This window comes from Eulemur rufifrons, chromosome 12 (assembly GCF_041146395.1).
Source record: "Eulemur rufifrons isolate Redbay chromosome 12, OSU_ERuf_1, whole genome shotgun sequence".
NCBI lineage: Eukaryota > Metazoa > Chordata > Mammalia > Primates > Lemuridae > Eulemur > Eulemur rufifrons.
The window spans coordinates 26,300,005-26,319,282 of NC_090994.1; the positions used below are offsets into that span (position 1 = coordinate 26,300,005).

Genomic DNA, 19,278 nt, shown 5'->3' on the forward strand with positions numbered 1-19,278 from the left:
TCCTTCCTGAAAACCATGTAAAGATAAAAGCCCAGATTGACTCAGGAGTTCCACTTTTACTCTCTTGGAATGAGTAAGTTATTCTGAGTAACGCAAGCCTGAGCTAATGCAAATACACTAAGAATAAGATGTCAAACTATTTTCTATGTAGCTTATTTTCATTTCTAACACCTTTTTTCACTTTAACACTTGTCCTCTTGCCAAGTGCTGCATGTATGCTGTACCTCACAGGAGATCAGAATTAAACTTTCAGAGAAGAATGTTTGGTCATTTTGGGAACAGAAAAATTTAAGACCACTGGTAATTTGAACTTCATCCTCCACACGGTCATATAAGTAAATATTAACATGTTTCTCAGTTACATCAGTGTTGTGATTGAATAGGAATGTTAAGTAGAATTACCAGTATGAGAAGCATCCAGATATCAAAGACCCCGCTAGAATGTAAGGACCGTGAGGGCAAAGAATTTATCTGTAGCACTCGTATTACCTCAAAACCTAGAAAAGTGTCTAGCACTAGTACATAATGTATATCTTTTTAAATACTTATTTATCAAAAACTGTTTTGATAGCACCCAGCACACATCTTATAAAGTAGCTAGCATTAAAAACATCTAATTATAGGAAAAAGTATCAAATTCGCTAAATATGAAATGTTCTTAATTGAATCAGATTTTTGCCACCCAAAAAACCATAATTAAAATTTCATATTTCCTAAAACAGTCCTAAATTATCAGAATATTCTATAATTCAAGGTCATTATATTCATGTCACTTTTAATCATACAAAAAATGTACAGCACCTAACGTTCCCCTATCTTTTCTCATTTTTTTTTTAGAAATTGACAAAAATCCCACGATGGCCAATAGAACTTTCTGCAATAATGGAAGTCTTTATCAGCACTGTCCAATACAGTAGCCACGAGCCACATGTGGCCACTGTGTACTTGAAATGTGGCCAGTGTGACTAAAGTACTGAATTTCAAATTGTATTTAATTTTAACTGATTTAAATAGCCACATGCGGCTACTGGCTGCCACGTTGGATGGCACAGACTTGCTAGGTCACCAGCCTTGTTCTAACTCTAAGAGCTCCATGCCACGCCTGAGGAAGGTGTGAGGCAGGTGAACGGGACAGCGCTGCAGAGAAATCCAGAAGGGGCCCCTCAAGCTAGGTCTCTTACACAGCTGAATCTATTCATGTAATTGCTAGTGTGAGAATTTAAGCAAATCTTAATGATCTAATATGCTAACAGGAATAATAACAGTTGCCTATTAAATAAGCTAGTTGTGAAAGCACATTGTAAATTATAAAACACTATCCTAACATGAATTATTGATAAAAATAATTCTGGAACTGAGTACTACTAATATGCTTAAATTATTCTTACATCAATGAATTTAAGTTCCACGAGGGCAGGAATTTTTATCTGTATAGTTCACAATTGAATTCCCAATGCCTGGAAAATGTCTGGCATATGGTAGAATTTCAAAAAATATTTGGTGGATGGATACATTTTAAAACTCTTATTGGAACTAAAGTTTGATCAGGTAGGAAAGCAATTTTTTTAACTAGAAAAATTTTTTTGCAACACTTTTGAAGACAAGGAAAGCAATTTTTAATTTTTGTGTTTTGATGTTAACTATCTGGGCATGAACATGTACAAATCCTTCTTATTCCAGCCTCCATAAAGTATATTACATTTCTGATTCTTAGAGATTCAAACTGGTAAAAAGTTAAGAAGAGACAGAGGAGAAGCTTTCTTCTTTGCCTAACTAGTTTTGTTAACTTTGACCATTGAAGAAAAAGGGGGAGGCCGGGCACGGTGGCTCACGCCTGTAATCCTAGCACTCTGGGAGGCCGAGGTGGGCGGATCGTTTGAGCTCAGGAGTTCAAGACCAGCCTGAGCAAGAGCGAGACCCCATCTCTACTAAAAATAGAAAGAAATTATATGGACAGCTAAAAATATATATAGAAAAAATTAGCCGGGCATGGTGGTGCATGCCTGTAGTCCCAACTACTCGGGAGGCTGAGACAGGAGGATCCCTTGATCTCAGGAGTTTGAGGTTGCTGTGAGCTAGGCTGACGCCACGGCACTCACTCTAGCCTGGGCAACAGAGTGAGACTCTGTCTCAAAAAAAAAAAAAAAAAAAAGAAAAAGGGGGAAAAAACCCAGCCCACAAGAGCCACTCCTTCTAGTCATTTCTCTGTAGGTCTCAGGGAGCGTATGCTAGAAATAATAGTTTCGACACTACATCTCATTAAGGCCAATCAGACAGTGATTACTGCTGCACTAATAAATTATAGGAAAACTGCTGTCTTTTAAGGCAAATTAATAATAATCAAAATATGACAATATCTAGATTAATACTTGGCAATTTGCCTAACCTAAAAATATACAATCTATAGAATAATATAAGGTAATTTAAAGCAGGAAAGAAGCCAATTTCCAAAAGTAATTTATTAATGTTTCCTCATAATTTCATATGTGAAGGGAGTTATAACATCTACTCCTTACATAAATGCATATTCATGTAACAGTACCTGTTCAGTTTGAAGTTGTTCGCGAAGCACCCTTACTAGCTCTTGGTTTTCTGGGTGAATATTTTGATGTACATTTCTGTTGAATAGAATATAATAAACTTTGAATAAAAAATATTGTCAGATGAATCCATTTTCTTTATGGGTCTAATTTTTAACTTAGAACTACTGTTAATAAATATAAGTCATGGCATATAACTGCCCTTCAAAGGACTGTACATTCCAGGCTATTCTGTGCAAGTTCTTCCGAGATCATGGATCGTTAGCTGATTCCAGGTTAAAATGGCGAATGATAGAATCCAGAGGCCTCATACCTGGGGATTTATTGTCATTGCTTACAAATAATACAAAGAGCAATTAACACATTTTTTTGTGTGGAATTCCTTAAAAATAAGCAGTTATATAGTTCTACATATTATTATACATTTGAACACTTTTCCACATTTAATTAGGTCTTTCTCCTAACTTTTCAGGTATGAGGGGACAAGAACAGAACAGAAACTAATGACATTAACAATTAAAATGGAGAATGAAAGGCAAGAAGTTAGTGGCTGATACAATCAGATGGGATACAACACGAGAGTATTGAAAAGTAGATGGTCAGGTTGGCAGCGTGGGGGTCAAGATTTATATTTGAATCACAGCTTACTTTCATTTGGCTATAGATGTTTTTTCTAAATTTAAATGTCTTGAACAACAATATTTTAAGTCTACACAGTCTCAGGGTTACTCTATAGAAGAGTCTTTAACCTCTGGGTAAGCCAATATTCAACTCTAATGTCCTAATGGGATAGGGAGAAGTAAATCCATCCTATGATAATTCAATTTTTAGTAAAAAATGCAAATTTTAGAAAAGAAAACTGACAAAATATAACCATTAGTTCAGAGAAGACATAAAAGCAATTTGAAGTCAAATATCTAAATAGAAACTCAACATAAATGTAATGAAACTACTTGAACTCTGTTTAAAACCCTTAAATTTTGATGGATTCTTTATTTTAGAATAAGTTACATTCTTATGACTAAACAGATGATCTATGAAATAAAGCTATCTCTATATGAAAGCAATCTGTCAAGAAGCAATCGTAGCACAGGAACCATCTCATTTAAATACCAGTGAATAACTAGCTAAATGGCATCTCTCTGTCCTTTGAGAATAGAAAACCATTTTCTTTTTATTGGAAAAAAATAAGGATGACATTTCACAGTACAGATAACGAACCATGTGACTGGAAGGTTCCTTGGCTTCTTTCTATAAAAGATGTAGGCATTTTAAAATCTGATAATAGAGGCCAGGCATGGTGGCTCACACCTGCAATCCTAGCACTCTGGAAGGCCAAGGTGGGAGGATCATTTGAGGTCAGGAGTTCGGGACCAGCCTGAGCAAAAGTGAGACCCCATCTCTACCAAAAAGAGAAAAAAATAGCCGGGCATGGTAGTGCACACCTGTAGTCCCAGCTACTCAGGAGGCTGAGGCAGGAGGATCACTTGAGCCCAGGAGTTGGAAGTTGCAGTGAGCTATGATGATGCCACTGCACTCTAGCCTGGGCAACAGAGTCAGACCTTGTCTTAAATGAATGAATAAATAAATAGCTTAAGAAGGAAAAACAAATAAAAATATTTTTAAAAAATTAATTATAGCTACAAAACACTGTGGAAATGGAAAGACATCCTGTGTTCACAGGTTGGAAGGCTTAAAATACTACCCAAAGTGATCTATCTACAGATTCAGTACAATCCCTATCAAAGAAATGACATTCTTTATAGAAATAGAAAAACTCATCTTAAAATTCATATGGAATCTTAAAAGGAAGCCCAAATTAGCCAAAACAATCTTGAAAAAGAAGAAAATAAAAGGACACACATTTCCTGATTGAAAAACTTACTACAAAGCTACAGTAATCAAAATAGGGTAGTAGTGTCACAAGGACATATAAATCGATGGAATAGAACATAGAGCTCAGAAACAAACGCTCACATATATGGCTGCTGTAGACCGAATGTTTATGTCCCCTACCCCTTGCCAAAATTTATACGGTTGAAACCCTAATCCCTCATGTGACAGTATGTGAAGATGGGAACCTTGGGAGGTAATTAGGTCACGAAGGCGGTGCCTGAATGATGGGATTAGTGTCCTTATAAGAAGACATCGGAGAGAGCCTGCTTCCTGTGTCTACTCCGCCACGTGAAGCTACAACAGGAGAAATGCCATCAGCAAACCAGGGAGTGGACTCTTGCCAGACACCACCTGACAACACCTTGATCTTGGACTTCCCAGCCTCTGGAACTGTGAGAAAGCAATGTTTGTTGTTTAAGTCATCCAGTTGACGGTTATTTAACAACCCAAACTGACTGAGACAATGGTCAATTGATTTTTGACAAGAGTAACAAGACTGTTCTATGGGGAAAGTACAGTCTTTCAGTAAATGGTGCCAGGAAGACCGAATATCCACATGCAAAATGGACCCTTAGCTCACACCATATATGAAAATTAAATGAAAATGCATCAAAGGATTAAACTTAAGAGCTAAAATTATGGCCAGGTGCGGAAATCCTAGCACTCTGGGAGGCCAAGGCGGGAGGATTGCTCGAGGTCAGGAGTTCGAGACCAGCCTGAGCAAGAGCGAGACCCCCGTCTCTACTAAAAAATAGAAATAAATTAACTGGACAACTAAAAATATACAGAAAAAATTAGCTGGGCATGGTAGCACATGCCTGTAGTCCCAGGTACTCGGGAGGCTGAGGCAGGAGGATCGCTTGAGCCCAGGAGTTTGAGGTTGCTGTGAGCTAGGCTGACGCCACGGCACTCTAGCCCGGGCAACAGAGTGAGACTCTGTTTCAAAAAAAAAAAAAATAGTTAAAATTACTAGGGAAATCAGTATGGAGATTTCTCAAAGCACTAAAAGTAGAGCTACCATTCAATCCTGCAATCCCACTACTGGGTATCTACCCAAAGGAAAAGAAATCATTATATCAAAAAGACACCAGCACTTGTATGTTTATTGCAGCATAATTCACAATTGCAAAGTTATGGAATCAACCTAAGTGCAAATCAACTTATGAGTGGATAAATAAAATGTGATATATATACTATGGAATACTACTCAGCCACAAAAAAAGAATGAAATAATGTCTTTTGGAGCAACTTGGATGGAACTGGAGGCCATTATCCTAAGTGAAGCAATTCAGGGTCAGAAAACCAAATACCACATCTTATCACTTACGAGGGGGAGATAGGCTATGGCTATGTGTCACAAAGAATGGTATAATGGGCATTGGGGATTCTGAAAGTGGGAGGCTGGAAGGGAGACGAGGGATGGAAAATTACCTATTGGGTAAAAGGTACACGATTCATGTTCTGTTCATGGAACAACAGAGCCTGGATGACAGCATACTGTCGAGACCTACTGCTCAGAAAAAAAGATTTCTTTCATTGACAATGCATCTGATCATCCAAGAGTTCTGACAGAAATGTATAAGGAGATTAATGTTTCCATGCCTGCTAACACAACATCCATTCCACAGCCCATGGATCAAGGAGTAATTTTGACTTTCAAGTCTTATTATTTAAGAAATACATTTTGTAAGGCTATAGCTGCCATAGAGAGTGATTCCTCTGAAGGATCTAGGCAAAGTCAGCTTAAAACCTTCTGGAAAGGATTCACCATTATAGATGCCATTAAGAATATTCATGACTCATCAAAGAAGGTCAAAATGCCAACCTTCCAAACAGCAGTTTGGAAAAAGTTGATTCCATCCCCCATGGATGACTTTGAGGGGTTCATGACTTTAGTGGAGGAAGTAACTGCAGATGTGGTGGAAGCAAGAGAACTAGAACTTCTAGAAGTAGAAGTGGAGACTGAAGATGTGACTGAATGGCTGCAATATCATGATCAAACTTGAATGGATGAGGAGTTGCTTCTTATGAACGAACAAAGAAAGAGGTTTCTGGAGATGGAATCTGCTCCTGGTGAAGATGCTGTGAACATGCTGAAATGATAACAAAGGATTTAGAATGTTACATAATCTTAGTTGATAAAACAGTAGCAGAATTTGAAAGGATGGATTCCAATTTTGAAAGAAGTCCTACTGTGGAAAAAATGCTATCAAATAGCATCACACGCTACAGAGAAATCTTTCAGGAATGGAATAGTGAACAGATGCAGCAAACTTCACTGTTTTCTTAAGAAACTGCCACAGCCTCCCCACCCCTTCAGCAACCACCACCCTGATCAGTCAACAGCATCAACATCAAGACAAGACTCTCCACTGGCAAAAAGATTGTGACTGGCTGAAGGCTCAGATGATCGTTAGCATTTTTAGCAATAAAGTATTTTTCAATTAAGGTATACGCATTTTTTAGACATAATGCTACTGCACACTTAATAGATTATAATATAGTGCTAACGTAACTTTTATATGTACTGGGAAACCCAAAATTTGTGTGAGTCAACTCTATTGCTATATTTGTTTTATTGAGGTGGTCTGGAACTGAACCCTCAATATCTCTGAGGTACGCCTGTATCTGATAATAATACCAGAATATATAAAGAACTCTTTTTTTTTTTTTTTTTGAGACAGAGTGTCGCTTTGTTGCCCAGGCTAGAGTGAGTGCCGTGGCGTCAGCTTAGCTCACAGCAACCTCAAACGCCTGGGCTTAAGCAATCCTACTGCCTCAGCCTCCCGAGTAGCTGGGACTACAGGCATGCGCCACCATGCCCGGCTAATTTTTTTTTTCTATATATATTTTAGTTGGCCAGATAATTTCTTTCTACTTTTAGTAGAGACGAGGTCTCGCTCATTGCTCAGGCTGGTCTCGAACTCCTGACCTTGAGCGATCCACCCGCCTCGGCCTCCCAGAGTGCTAGGATAAAGAACTCTTATAACTCAAACACAAAATAGAAAACCACCTAATTCAAAAATAAGCAAAGGACTTGGATAGACATTTCTCCATAAAAGACAGACAAATGGCCAACAGTCACAAAATGATGTTCAACATCATTACTTGTTAAGGAAACAGAAATCAAAACCACAATGAGATACTACTTTCACACCTCTGAGGATGGTAATTATTTAAAAAAAAATAAAAAGAAAGTAACAAGTTTTGACAAGGATGTACAGAAACTGGAGCCACAGTGCCTTGCTGGCGGGGGTGTGAAACAGGGCAGATGCTGTGAAAGAGTTTGCAGGTTCCTCAAAAAGTTAAACCTAGGATTACCATACGGCCCTGAAATTCCAGTGGAAAACAGGGACTCAGACGGGTACTTGCACACCAGTGTTCACAGCAGTATTACTCACAATGGCCAAACGATGGGAATAACCCAAATGGCCACCAACAGGCGAATGGATAAACAAAAGGTGGTATACACATGCAATATTATTCAGTCATAAAAAGGAAGGACATTCTAATACATACTACAGTATAAATGAACTTTGAAAACATTATGTTAAGTGAAATAAGCCAGACACAAAAGGACAAATATTGTAGGAATCTACTTTACAAGGTACCAAAAATAGGCGAATCCACTGGGACACAAAGGAGAACAGAGGTTCCCAGGGGCTGGTGGAGGAGGAACAGGGAGTTATTTATTTGAACAGGTACAGCATTTCTGTTTGGGATGATGGGAAAGTCCTGGAAGTAAATGGTGATGATGGTTACACAACAATGTGAATATACTTAATGCTACTTAAAAATGGCTAAAAGGATAAATTCTATGTTATGTACATTTTACCACAATACAAAAAGTGAATTATAATGACTAAAATCAAAGACATCACGAAAAAGAGACTTGTTTGAATTTTAAACTATACGTGCTACCCCCCTCCGACCCCTCACTGACTGGCTCCCTCAGCTGGAGTTACAGCGTTGCGACTGCCAACTTCATTGGAGTCTCCAGAGCGGCACAGAAACTGAAACCGAAGTCCCACCCAGTCACAGGACAGACTCAAGACCATGTCCAGGAAACGGAGCACTTACGAAACTCGAAAATGTATTTCTTGATTCATTGAATGGATAGATAGAAGAATAGATTCATAGATGAATGAAAATGTTATAAATATGCAAAGTGTTAATAATAAAGCTAGCATTTATTGAAAAAAAAAAAAAAAAAAGAAAATGTATTTCTTAGGTTGCGCCCAAATCTCATCATTTATCTCTACCAACTGGCCCTGGTTCTGCCCATGAAGCCACACAGAATAAGTCTATTTCTTTAACAAAATAAGCCCTTGTCACATTTAAAGATCGTTTTTATGTCCGACAGTCCCTTGCCCTCTGCCACACATCCCCAGTGCCTTCTCGTGTTTCATAGGGTTTTTCTCTGTAGCTTTCCTCATTCTGACAATCTCTCCTGAATGACTTCCAGTTTAAAATGCTTGTCCCAAACTGAATATGATCCAGATGTGGCCTTCAGCTGGTTATTTTTATCAATGCAGCCCATACCATTACGGTTTTGGCATCTGCAACATACAATTGCCTTACTAAATGGAAATTTTTTAGTTTGGGCTTCACATCATTCCTGTCTGTGGGAAAAAAAGCTTTTATTATACAAATATCAATAATAAATATTCATAGTAGAGAAATCAGAAAACAGAAAAAATATTTAAAAATAAAATTAATCTTAGAATTTTAGCTGTCATAGGCTACTTTACGTATGGTTTTGTGATCTGTTTTTCTCTTTTTAAAATTCATCCTGTCTAACTGAAACTTTGTACCCTTTGACTAACATCTTCCCAGCCCATGGCAACCACCATTCCACTCCCTGCTTCTATGAGTTCAACTTTTTTAGATTTCATGTATAAATGGGATTATGCAGTATTCGTCTTCCTGTGCCTGGCTTATTTCAGTTAGTACAATGTCCTCCAGGTTTGTCCGTGTTGTCACAAATGGCAGAACTTCCTGTTTAAGACTGAATGGTATTCCATTCTATATAATACCCATGCCACATTTTCTTTATTTATCCACTGATAGATACTTGATTTGATTGCACATTTTAGCTACTGTAAACAATGCTGAAATGACATGGGAGTGCGGATATCTTTTTGACACACTGATTTAATTTCCTTTTGATGTATACCCAGAAGTGCAATTGCTGGATCATACAGCTAGTTCTATTTTTAACTTTTTGAGGAACCTCCACACTATTTTCCACAGTGACTGTGCCATTTTACACTCCCACCAACAGTGTACCAGGGTTCCTTTGGCTCCACATCCTGGACAACACAGATCTTTTGACTTATGTTTCATCTTTTTTCCCCATCTTTTTGATAATAGCCATTCTAACAGAAATGACATGGTATCTTTGTGGTTTTAATTTGCATTTCCCTGGTGATTAGTGACACTGAACATTTTTTCACATACCTATCGTTGGTCATTTGTATTTCTTCTTTTGAGAAATGTCTATTCAGGTCCTTTGCACATTTTTTAATTGAGTTATTTGTTTCTATGCTATTGTTTAATCAAGTTTGAGTTTCTTACATATTTGGGGTATTAATCCTTTACCAGAGATATGACTTACAAATATCTTTCTCCCAATCTGTAGGTTTCTCTTCACTCTGTTCATTGTTCCCTGTGCTGTGCAGAAGCTTTTTGGTTTGATGCAATCCTATTTATCTATTTTTGATTTTTGTTACCTATGCTTTTGGGGTCATATTAAAAAAAAAAATCACTGCCCAGACTAATCTTAAGAAACTTACTCCCTGTGTTTTTTTCTAGAAGTTTCAAGTCTTATGTTTTAGTGTTTAATCCATTTTGAGTTGATTTTAGTAAATGGTGTGAGATAAGGAACCAATTTCTTTCTTCTGCATGTAGATGTGCAATTTCCCAATACCCTTCCTCCACGAAACCACCCACTGTGTGGTCTTGGCACCTTTGTCACAGAACAATTGACCATAAATGCATGGATTTACTTCTGAGCTCTCTATTCTGTTCCATTGGTCTATAACATCCATTTTTAATGCTATTACCACACTGTTTTGATTAATGTAGCTTTATAGCATATTTTGAAGTCAGGTAGTATGATGCCTCCAGTTTTGTTCTTTTTAATCAAGATTGCTTTGGCTATTTGGGTGCTTCTGTGAGCCTGTATACATTTTAGGATTATTTTCCTATTCCTGTGAAAAATGTCACTGGAACTTTGACAAGGATTGCATTGAGCCTATAGATCGCTTTGGGTGAGTATGGACATTTTAACAATAATTCTTCCAATCCATGACCACAGGGTATCTTTCCATTTATTTATGTCTTCTTCAATTTCTTTCATTAATGTTTTATAACTTTCAGTATACAGACCTTTCTCCTCCTCAGTTAACTTTATTCCTAAGAGTTTTTTTACGCTTTTGTAAATGGGATTGTTTTCTTGACTTTCTTTTCAGATAGTTCATTGTTAGTGTATAGAAACACTACTGATTTTTGTATATTGACTTTGTATCCTGCAACTTTACTGAGTTCATATATTAGTTCTAAAAGTTTTCTGATAGAGTCTTTACAGTTTTCCATATATAAGATCAAATCATCTATAGAAACAATCTTACTTCTTCCTTTCCAGTTTGGATGCCTTTCTTTTTCTTGCTTAATTACTGTGACAAGAATGTCCAGTACTATGTTGAATACAAGTGGTGAAAGTAGGCATCCTTGTCTTTTCCTGATCTTAGAGGAAAAGCTTTCAGCTTTTCATTGTTGAGTATGATGTTAGCTGTGGTCTTGTCATATGTGGCCTTTACTATGTTGAAGTACATTCCTTCTGTACCTAATTTGTTGAGAGTTTTTATCATGAAAGCATGGTGAATTTTGTCAAATACTTTTTCTGCAATTATTGAGATGATCATATGATTTTTGTTCTCCTTTTTGTTAACATGGTGTATCATGTTCATTGATTTGCATATGTTTAACCATACTTGCACCCCAGGATAAACACCACTTGGTTACAGTATATGACCCTTTTAATGACTACTCTTATGTTGAGAATTTTTACATCTATACTGGCTTATAACTTTCTTTTCTTGTACCGTCTCTATCTGGTTTTGGTATCATGGTTATCCTGGCCTCAGAGAATTAGCTAAGAATTGTTCCCTCCTCTTCAAGTTTTTGGAAAAGTTTGAGGATTGGTGTTAGTGTTTCTTTCAATAGTAGAACTACATAATTTTCTCCCTTTTTAAGGCTGAATATTATTCTGTTGTGCGTATATCCATTCATCTGTGGATGGACACTTGGGTTGCTTTCACTTTTTAGTGCTAATGTGAATAATCCTGCTATAAACATGGGTAGACTAATATCTCTTCAAGTCTCTGTTTTCAGTTCTTTTGGGTACATAGCCAGAAAAAGAATTGCTGGATCACATGGCTATGCTACTTTTAACATTTTAGGGAACTGCTATGTTGTTTTCCACAGGTGCAGCACCGTTTTACCTTCCCACCAACAGTGTACAGGGTTTCAATTTCTCCACATCCTCACCAACACTTGTTATTTGGTGTTTTTTGGACAGTAGCCATCCTAATGGGAGTGCGGTGGTATCTCATTGTGGTTTTAATTTTGCATTTCCCTAATGATTAGTGATATTAAACATCTTTTCATGTGCTTACTGGCCATTTGTATATCTTCTTTGGAGAAATTTTTATTCACATCATTTGCCCACTTATTAGTTGGGTTGTCACTTCATTATCGAGTCATGATAATGACCCATTTTGAGTTAATACGGTGTGCTATGGTTCAAACTTCATTCTTTTGCATATGGCTATCCAGTTGTCCCAGCACCACTTGTTGAAATCTTTTCCCACTGAGTGGTTTTGGCACATGTGTCAAAGGTCAGTTGACCGTAGATATATGGCTTGACCACTTCTGAATCTTGATTCTGTTGTACCAACACGTTAGCTATCCCTCTCAACTGACGATTTAATATGCATGCTTCTTATGTCTTCTTCATCCAAGTTGCTATTGAAATTGAATAGACCAGTCCCAACAACAGAGGCCTGCAGCAATATACAATGTCCTCCTTTTTGGTTTATATTAAAATATTAGTCAGGGCCGGGCGCGGTGGCTCACGCCTGTAATCCTAGCACTCTGGGAGGCCGAGGTGGGCGGATCGTTTGAGCTCAGGAGTTCGAGACCAGCCTGAGCAAGAGCGAGACCCCACCTCTACTAAAAAATAGAAAGAAATTATATGGACAGCTAAAAATATATATAGAAAAAAAAATTAGCCGGGCATGGTGGCGCATGCCTGTAGTCCCAGCTACTCGGGAGGCTGAGACAGGAGGATCGCTTGAGCTCAGGAGTTTGAGGTTGCTGTGAGCTAGGCTAACGCCACGGCACTCACTCTAGCCTGGGCAACAGAGTGAGACTCTGTCTCAAAAAAAAAAAAAAAAAAAAAATATTAGTCAGGACTCCTAAGAACAACCTGCCAACCAGTTATGAACTCACTTAAGTCTGCTATCACCTAGTCATCATTCCCCCCATTATATCCACAAGTGTGTCACCAGTGTCACTCTGGATTATCACTCTGTAAAATAACCTATTGAAATTAAGATAATGTTACGATAAGAGACTATCAAGCCGGGCATATGTGACTCACGCCTGTAATCTCACACTTTGGGAGGCTGAGACGGGAGGATTGCATGAGGCTAGGAGTTTGAGACCAGTGTGAGCAACATAGTGAGACCCCATCTCTACAAAAAAAAAAAAAAAAAAAATGGGCATGGTGGTACATGCCTACAGTCCCAACTCTTCAGGAGGCTAAGACAGGAGGATCGCTTCAGCCCAAGGCTACTGTGAGTTATGGTCAGGCCACTGCACACCAGCCTGGGTGAGATCCTGTCTCAAAAAAAAAAAAAGTAAGAAAAGAGACCATCAATGCAGAGGTAAAAGAGTAAACTAATCACCATTTTTTCAAGTGTCCACATTTTGTTTAATAATCCTTTCTATAATTTTTACAGGAAAACATACTGATTTGCAATTTTTAGAATTAACCTTTTTTTAATTTTGTACTTTTTTCATTTCTGTTTTTAATGATATATACAAAATTCTATTTATTTTCATGTGTTAACACATAAATTTCTACTTTATTACCTAATCCCTGAATATTGATATATAGACATCTGAGACTTTTAAATATTATTCCTGATTCTATAATAGTTAATTAAGATTAATTAAAATTAATTCAAGTGAGAATGGCTTTTATCAAAAAGTCTTAAAACAATAAATGTTGGTGTGGATGTAGAGAGATAGGAACACTCATACACTGCTAGTGGGACTCCAAGCTAGTACAACCTCTATGCAAAGTAATATGGAGATACCTCAAAGAGCTAGAACTAGAACTACCATTTGATCCAGCAATCCCATTACTGGGCATCTACCCAAAGGAAAAAAAGACATCTGCACTAGAATGTTCATAGCAGCACAATTCACAATTGCAAAGATGTGGAAACAACCCAAGTGCCCATCAATACATGAGTGGATTAATAAAATGTGGTATATGTATGCCATGGAGTTCTACTCAGCCACAAAAAACAATGGTGATCTAGCACCTCTTGTATTATCCTGGATAGAGCTGGAACCCATTCTACTAAGTGAAGTATCATAAGAATGGGGGAAAAAAAGCACCACATGTACTCACCATCAAATTGGGATTAATTGATCAACACTTATGTGCATATATAGTAGTAACATTCATCAGGTGTCAGGCAGGTGGCAGGGGATAGGTATATTCACACCTAATAGATGTGGTGTCTTGGGGATGGACACGCTTGAAGCTCTGACTCCGCAGGGCAAAGGCAATATATGTAACCTAAATATTTGTACCCTGCTAATGTGATGAAATTTAAAAAAAACAAGAGAGAGATCTGGGTGCAGTGGCATGTGCCTATAGTTCCAGGAACTTAGGAGGCTGAGGTGGGAGGACTGTTTGAGCCTAGAAGTTTGAGTCCAACCTAGGCAACATAGCAAGACCCCATCTCTAAAACATAAAGTATTAATAAATAACTAATAAGTAAAATAAAATTAATTCTAATCTTAATTCTCTTTAGACTTTCCAAGTCTTTTTCTACCTCAGTTTCTCCATTTAAAAACTGAAAATATTTTGCACTAATTATCTATATCACCTACAAGTTGATGGATTCAATTATGAAAAAATTTTTTTTTTTGAGACAGTCTTGTTCAGTTGCCATGGCATCAGCCTAGCTCACAGCAACCTCAAACTCCAGGGCTCAAGCAATCCTCCTGCCTCAGCCTCCCAAATAGCTGGGACTACAGGCGTATACCACCATGCCAGGCTAATTGTTTTTTCTATTTTTAGTTGCACAGTTAATTTCTTTCTATTTTTTTAGTAGAGACAGGGTCTCGCTCTTGCTGAGGCTGGTCTTGAAATCCTGACCTCAAGCGATCCCCCCACCTTAGCCTCCCAGAGTGCTAGGATTACAGGCATGAGCCACCGCGCCCAACCTTAAAATATGAATGATATGAATTTATATATTATCTGATAAGACAGTTAATGACAGGAAAAATATATGTTAGCATTCAGAGCCCAGTGGAAAATATTAGTAAAATATCTTAGTAAATTTCTACAATCACTACCATCTATCACTTGCTTTTCATATTAAGTATTGCATGTTACTGGGAGGCAAAAAGTCAATGGCCCTTGTAAATATATAATTTTGTCCTTTAGTCTCACCTGAAAAGTGCATATACCAGGGTAGCAACCAAAGCGAAACTGACCACAACTGCCACAAGTACTTGGTCACTTACTCCTTCTATAACTGAATCATCATCCAGTTTCAAACTCTGAACTTCACCTTGATATCTTGCCATTACAGGTCTAAAATATGAAGAAATAAGAAAAAGTTATAAATGACACAGTGAAAATGAAATATACTAATAAAAGCAATATAAATATAACTGACTTCTAATACATTTAATTTTTGTGGCACCCACATAAGGTAGGCGGCATTAAGCACAACTCCAGTGGGTAGTGTCCTATCATTGAGTTCTTTAAAATTTTCCAGACACACTATTTTGGGAAGTACAATATTCTATTTCCTTTAAGAAAAACAATTACTATGATTTATCATCCATTTATATTTTTGAAAATAGTGTTTCTTCTTCAAGCTTAACTCCCTTAATTTTAAGAAAAAAGGCATTCTTGCCCAACTGCTCTTTTCTTACTCCTGAATGAGAGACAAATTCTCCAAGTAGATCAGATCCCTCTTCTCCCTCATAGCACTGAATGTCTTATGGAATTTACCATGTATGGATGGGAAGGGAAATATATTGTAGTCTTTTGTAAACATTCCTATGTTACCTAGCATATGCCCTGTACATGGTAGAACCTAGTAATATTGGTTTAAATAACAGTGACTTTCCATGCTTATAGTGACAGTAATCTGAAAAGCAAAACACACTTATTTACATCAAGACTATTTGAATTGATGAAAATTTTGGTACTTGAAAAACTATTATCCTCACCTGAAACTAAGCTCAGCTTACGATTCAGAATTCTTTGAACTGCCTGGAATATAGAATCACTCTGAGGCTGCATTTCCTTATGAAGAAAAACGAAGGATATGAAACTTTCCTTCCCATACTCTAAACTAGAGCAAAAGGGTAGCCCCCAATTCTATAGGTGTGAGGGGAGATAGCCCAACCACATTGGAGTCCAAATATCACAGGCAATTCATATTTTTTTCAGATGACAAAACAGTAAAGTTCAAAGTCTTACAAGATACCTAAAGGGAAACAGAGGAAATAAATATTCAATTAAATATGAGATATTAATAATTAAAATAAAGTTCTACACTTATGTAACTTATTGAACTGAAAAGAGTTTATCCAATATCATCACTACTCAGTATTTTGAGTGTGAAAGTCTTACTACCTTTGAAAAGAATCTGAACTGGCTGCTAGTAAGAAAATTGCCACTCATGGAAGAAACCTAAGCAAACAAATAGATCAAAGGCAGTTTTCTTCAGCTTTACACGTAGTAATAGCCTGACACATCAGGAACTTTCTAATGACAGGTTTCAAATACCCATTATGAAGGTGCACACCAGGAATCTCAAGGAAGGAGCTCTAATTTCAGTATATTCGTTTAAAAGAACAGTCAAACTGCCCAACTGAAACTGAAGAGAGAGCCTCAAATAATCTAGGAGTGGGCCACGTAATCAATTCAGACCTTTATTTTATTAAGTTTCCTCTTTTTAAATTAGAGATTCTATGACTGTGTCAAAAGTCCTAAGGGCAGTGAGAACTACTTGCATCTGCTCAAAGATAAACAAAATGTTATTTCCTGTGTCAAGATTCCCAGCCTCTAATTAATTCAGAGTTGTGATGGTTAAACCAGATTAGCAGAGGCAAAAGTACCTTGTAAATTGAGTGCATCAACAAACGTATTATAATTTTTACTGCTTACATTTTCTCCTATTCTATACATTCAGGCAGTTTACTACTTTGTACTTTAAAAAAAAATGCATTACATTTGTTTCTATGTCCTTCCAGGTGCAATTAGTGTTAATGTGACTGAATTCTATGCAATCATACCCTTAAGACAGCGCTTCATGCACACTTCCAAGAGCTCAAGTTCCAGGATCTTTAAGTGTTGCGTGGCCACATAATTTTATTTGCATCATTGTACAGCAGAAGTTCTCAATGCTGCTGAGAGGAACAGAGAAGTCCACTGCATTTTCCTGTCATGTGGGAGATCCCAACTAAACCTTCGGCTGTCAGTGGAGATCCACTAATTGTGTTAGATCTACTTGTTGGGGCTTCAATAGTTTTAAAGAAACTGTCTTAGTTTTTCTTACAATCGGAGTAAAAAAGGAACTGTAGGTATTAATGGCTCAAAAATGAGGTATCAAAACACTACTTCATTTTGAAAAGAGGCTGCTCTGATTTAAAACTACAGGGGATAAAACAATAAAAAGAGAATTTCCACTTGCCAAGATAACATAATAACTCAGTCTTGAAAATGAATTCCAGAATCAATCTGGACTTCAGTTCTCCAACTTTTGTTTTTCAGTCAGTGCTTATCTGGAACTAAACAGTGCTACTGATTTTGTCCAATAGCATATGCTCTAAAGTGAAGCCCAGACATTTGCTGCTTGGACATTAAGAGCCCTGGATTTTAGTCCAATTCTGCTACCAAAACTGTGTAAAACTAAATTAAAAAACTGTTAGAACGCCCCAAACACTTTAAACCTCGAGAGAGATGTTACTGTGATCTGAGTCACATAACATGTTTACAATTCTGCTTCTCAGATTATAGTTTAACTCTCTTCCTCATTGTTCTTGTTGTATAAATGACTAAAAAAGACCAGAGATCAGACTTCCCCCTTCTGATCACTGATCTTTATTATAGATTAACTGCCTCCTTTATTGTCCCGTATCTAACTCAAATCACATAGTGCCCCAAACAGGGACCTCATAATAGTGACAACTTCAGTGTAAAATGTTAAATATACCTTCCCCGCCCCCCAACAAAACAGACCACCTCAGCTAATCAGATCGTTATAACTATACATTAAGCCTTACATAAAAAGATACTAAAATTCTCTTAAACTTCCCTAAACTTTGTCTCTATAAACAATCCCAAACTTCTACATTTTGGAACACTGATTTCCATTCTTTAAAATCTGTACTTTCCCAGGTGGCCAGTCCTCAACCTTTACACTTAAATAAACTCTCTTTAAATTAGATTCTGACCTCTGCAATAATTTTAGGTTAACAACCGTAACCCCACTTAATCTATCAGGGCTGCTCATTTTCTGCAAAATGTTAAAGTTGGATTTGCTGATTTCTTAGTTCCTTCCACCACATTTCTCTGATGCAGAGTTTTGGAAGAAGAAAAGACTCAGGCAAGATAAAAACCAAAGGTTAAAGTGGTGATGAGTGGGGAGGTGGACCGGGAGAGCCAGGCCTTCAGCATTCCTAGGACAGTTTTACAACTTGAATTCTTTCAAGTACCTATTACCTTAACAATAGAAATGAAGCCAGTGCTGGCTTCCTCGCTAGAGATGCAATCAGGCTTCGGTGCACAACGCCCATTTCTCGCCTCCTGCCTGGGCACTCTGTTTCCTCCTGGTGCCTCCTAAATATCTCAGTGACACCAATGGGGGGCACCCACGCTGGCCACAGGGCGTGTCAATCGCTACACTCTTTCCCTCCATCATGAACTTTTTTTTTTTTTTTAAGACATTACTCAAAATAATGTTTATACAGATGCCAAATATTTATACAGATGCCTGCCCAAAATTGATTATAGTTGAATTTTAGAATACATATTGTGCTTAATTGCTTTACCTTCAAAACTTATGATTATTAATCATAGACTGTTAAACACTCAGTTCCAAGCACAAAATAACAAAATATACAAAATAACATCTCGCTGGATTTATTTATTTATTTTTTTCATGTTATTTGAAGGTTTTGTTGCAGGGGTTTTTGGACCCAGATTTGATTATCATACATTCTGTGCTTGTATCAGAATATCACATGTACCCCATAAACATGTACAACTATAATGCATCCAAAAAATTAAAAATAAACTTTAAAAAAATGAACTCCTTTCAATAAGAACCACATCTTATTCCCTTGAGTAGTGCACAGGGTCTTCCATGTTATAGGGGCCACTAAATGCTGCCTACATGAAACCAAGAAACAAGGTTATTAAATGCACAGAACATGGTAACGACTTCGTGGGATCCCGTCAAATATGAAAATAAGAGTTACTCATACTCTGTTTTCAAGTGTTTGAAAACAAAAC

The 19,278-nt window shown here is 37.2% G+C and overlaps 1 protein-coding gene across 4 annotated transcripts in view; it reads right to left on the reverse strand.

Annotated features, from left to right (window-relative positions):
* RNF170 (ring finger protein 170) overlaps positions 1-19,278 on the reverse strand; it is a 35,155-nt gene that overhangs the window by 13,374 nt on the left and 2,503 nt on the right. For 3 of the 4 annotated variants that reach the window (XM_069485314.1, XM_069485316.1, XM_069485315.1), the window contains exons 2-3: positions 15,196-15,339; positions 2,543-2,618 (exon numbers count right to left, since the gene is read on the reverse strand). In XM_069485314.1, the coding sequence (XP_069341415.1) occupies positions 2,543-2,618; positions 15,196-15,332 (213 nt within the window). In that variant the 5' untranslated portion in view covers positions 15,333-15,339. The remainder of the gene's footprint in view (positions 1-2,542; positions 2,619-15,195; positions 15,340-19,278) is intronic. The other variant, XM_069485317.1, reaches the window with a different exon arrangement.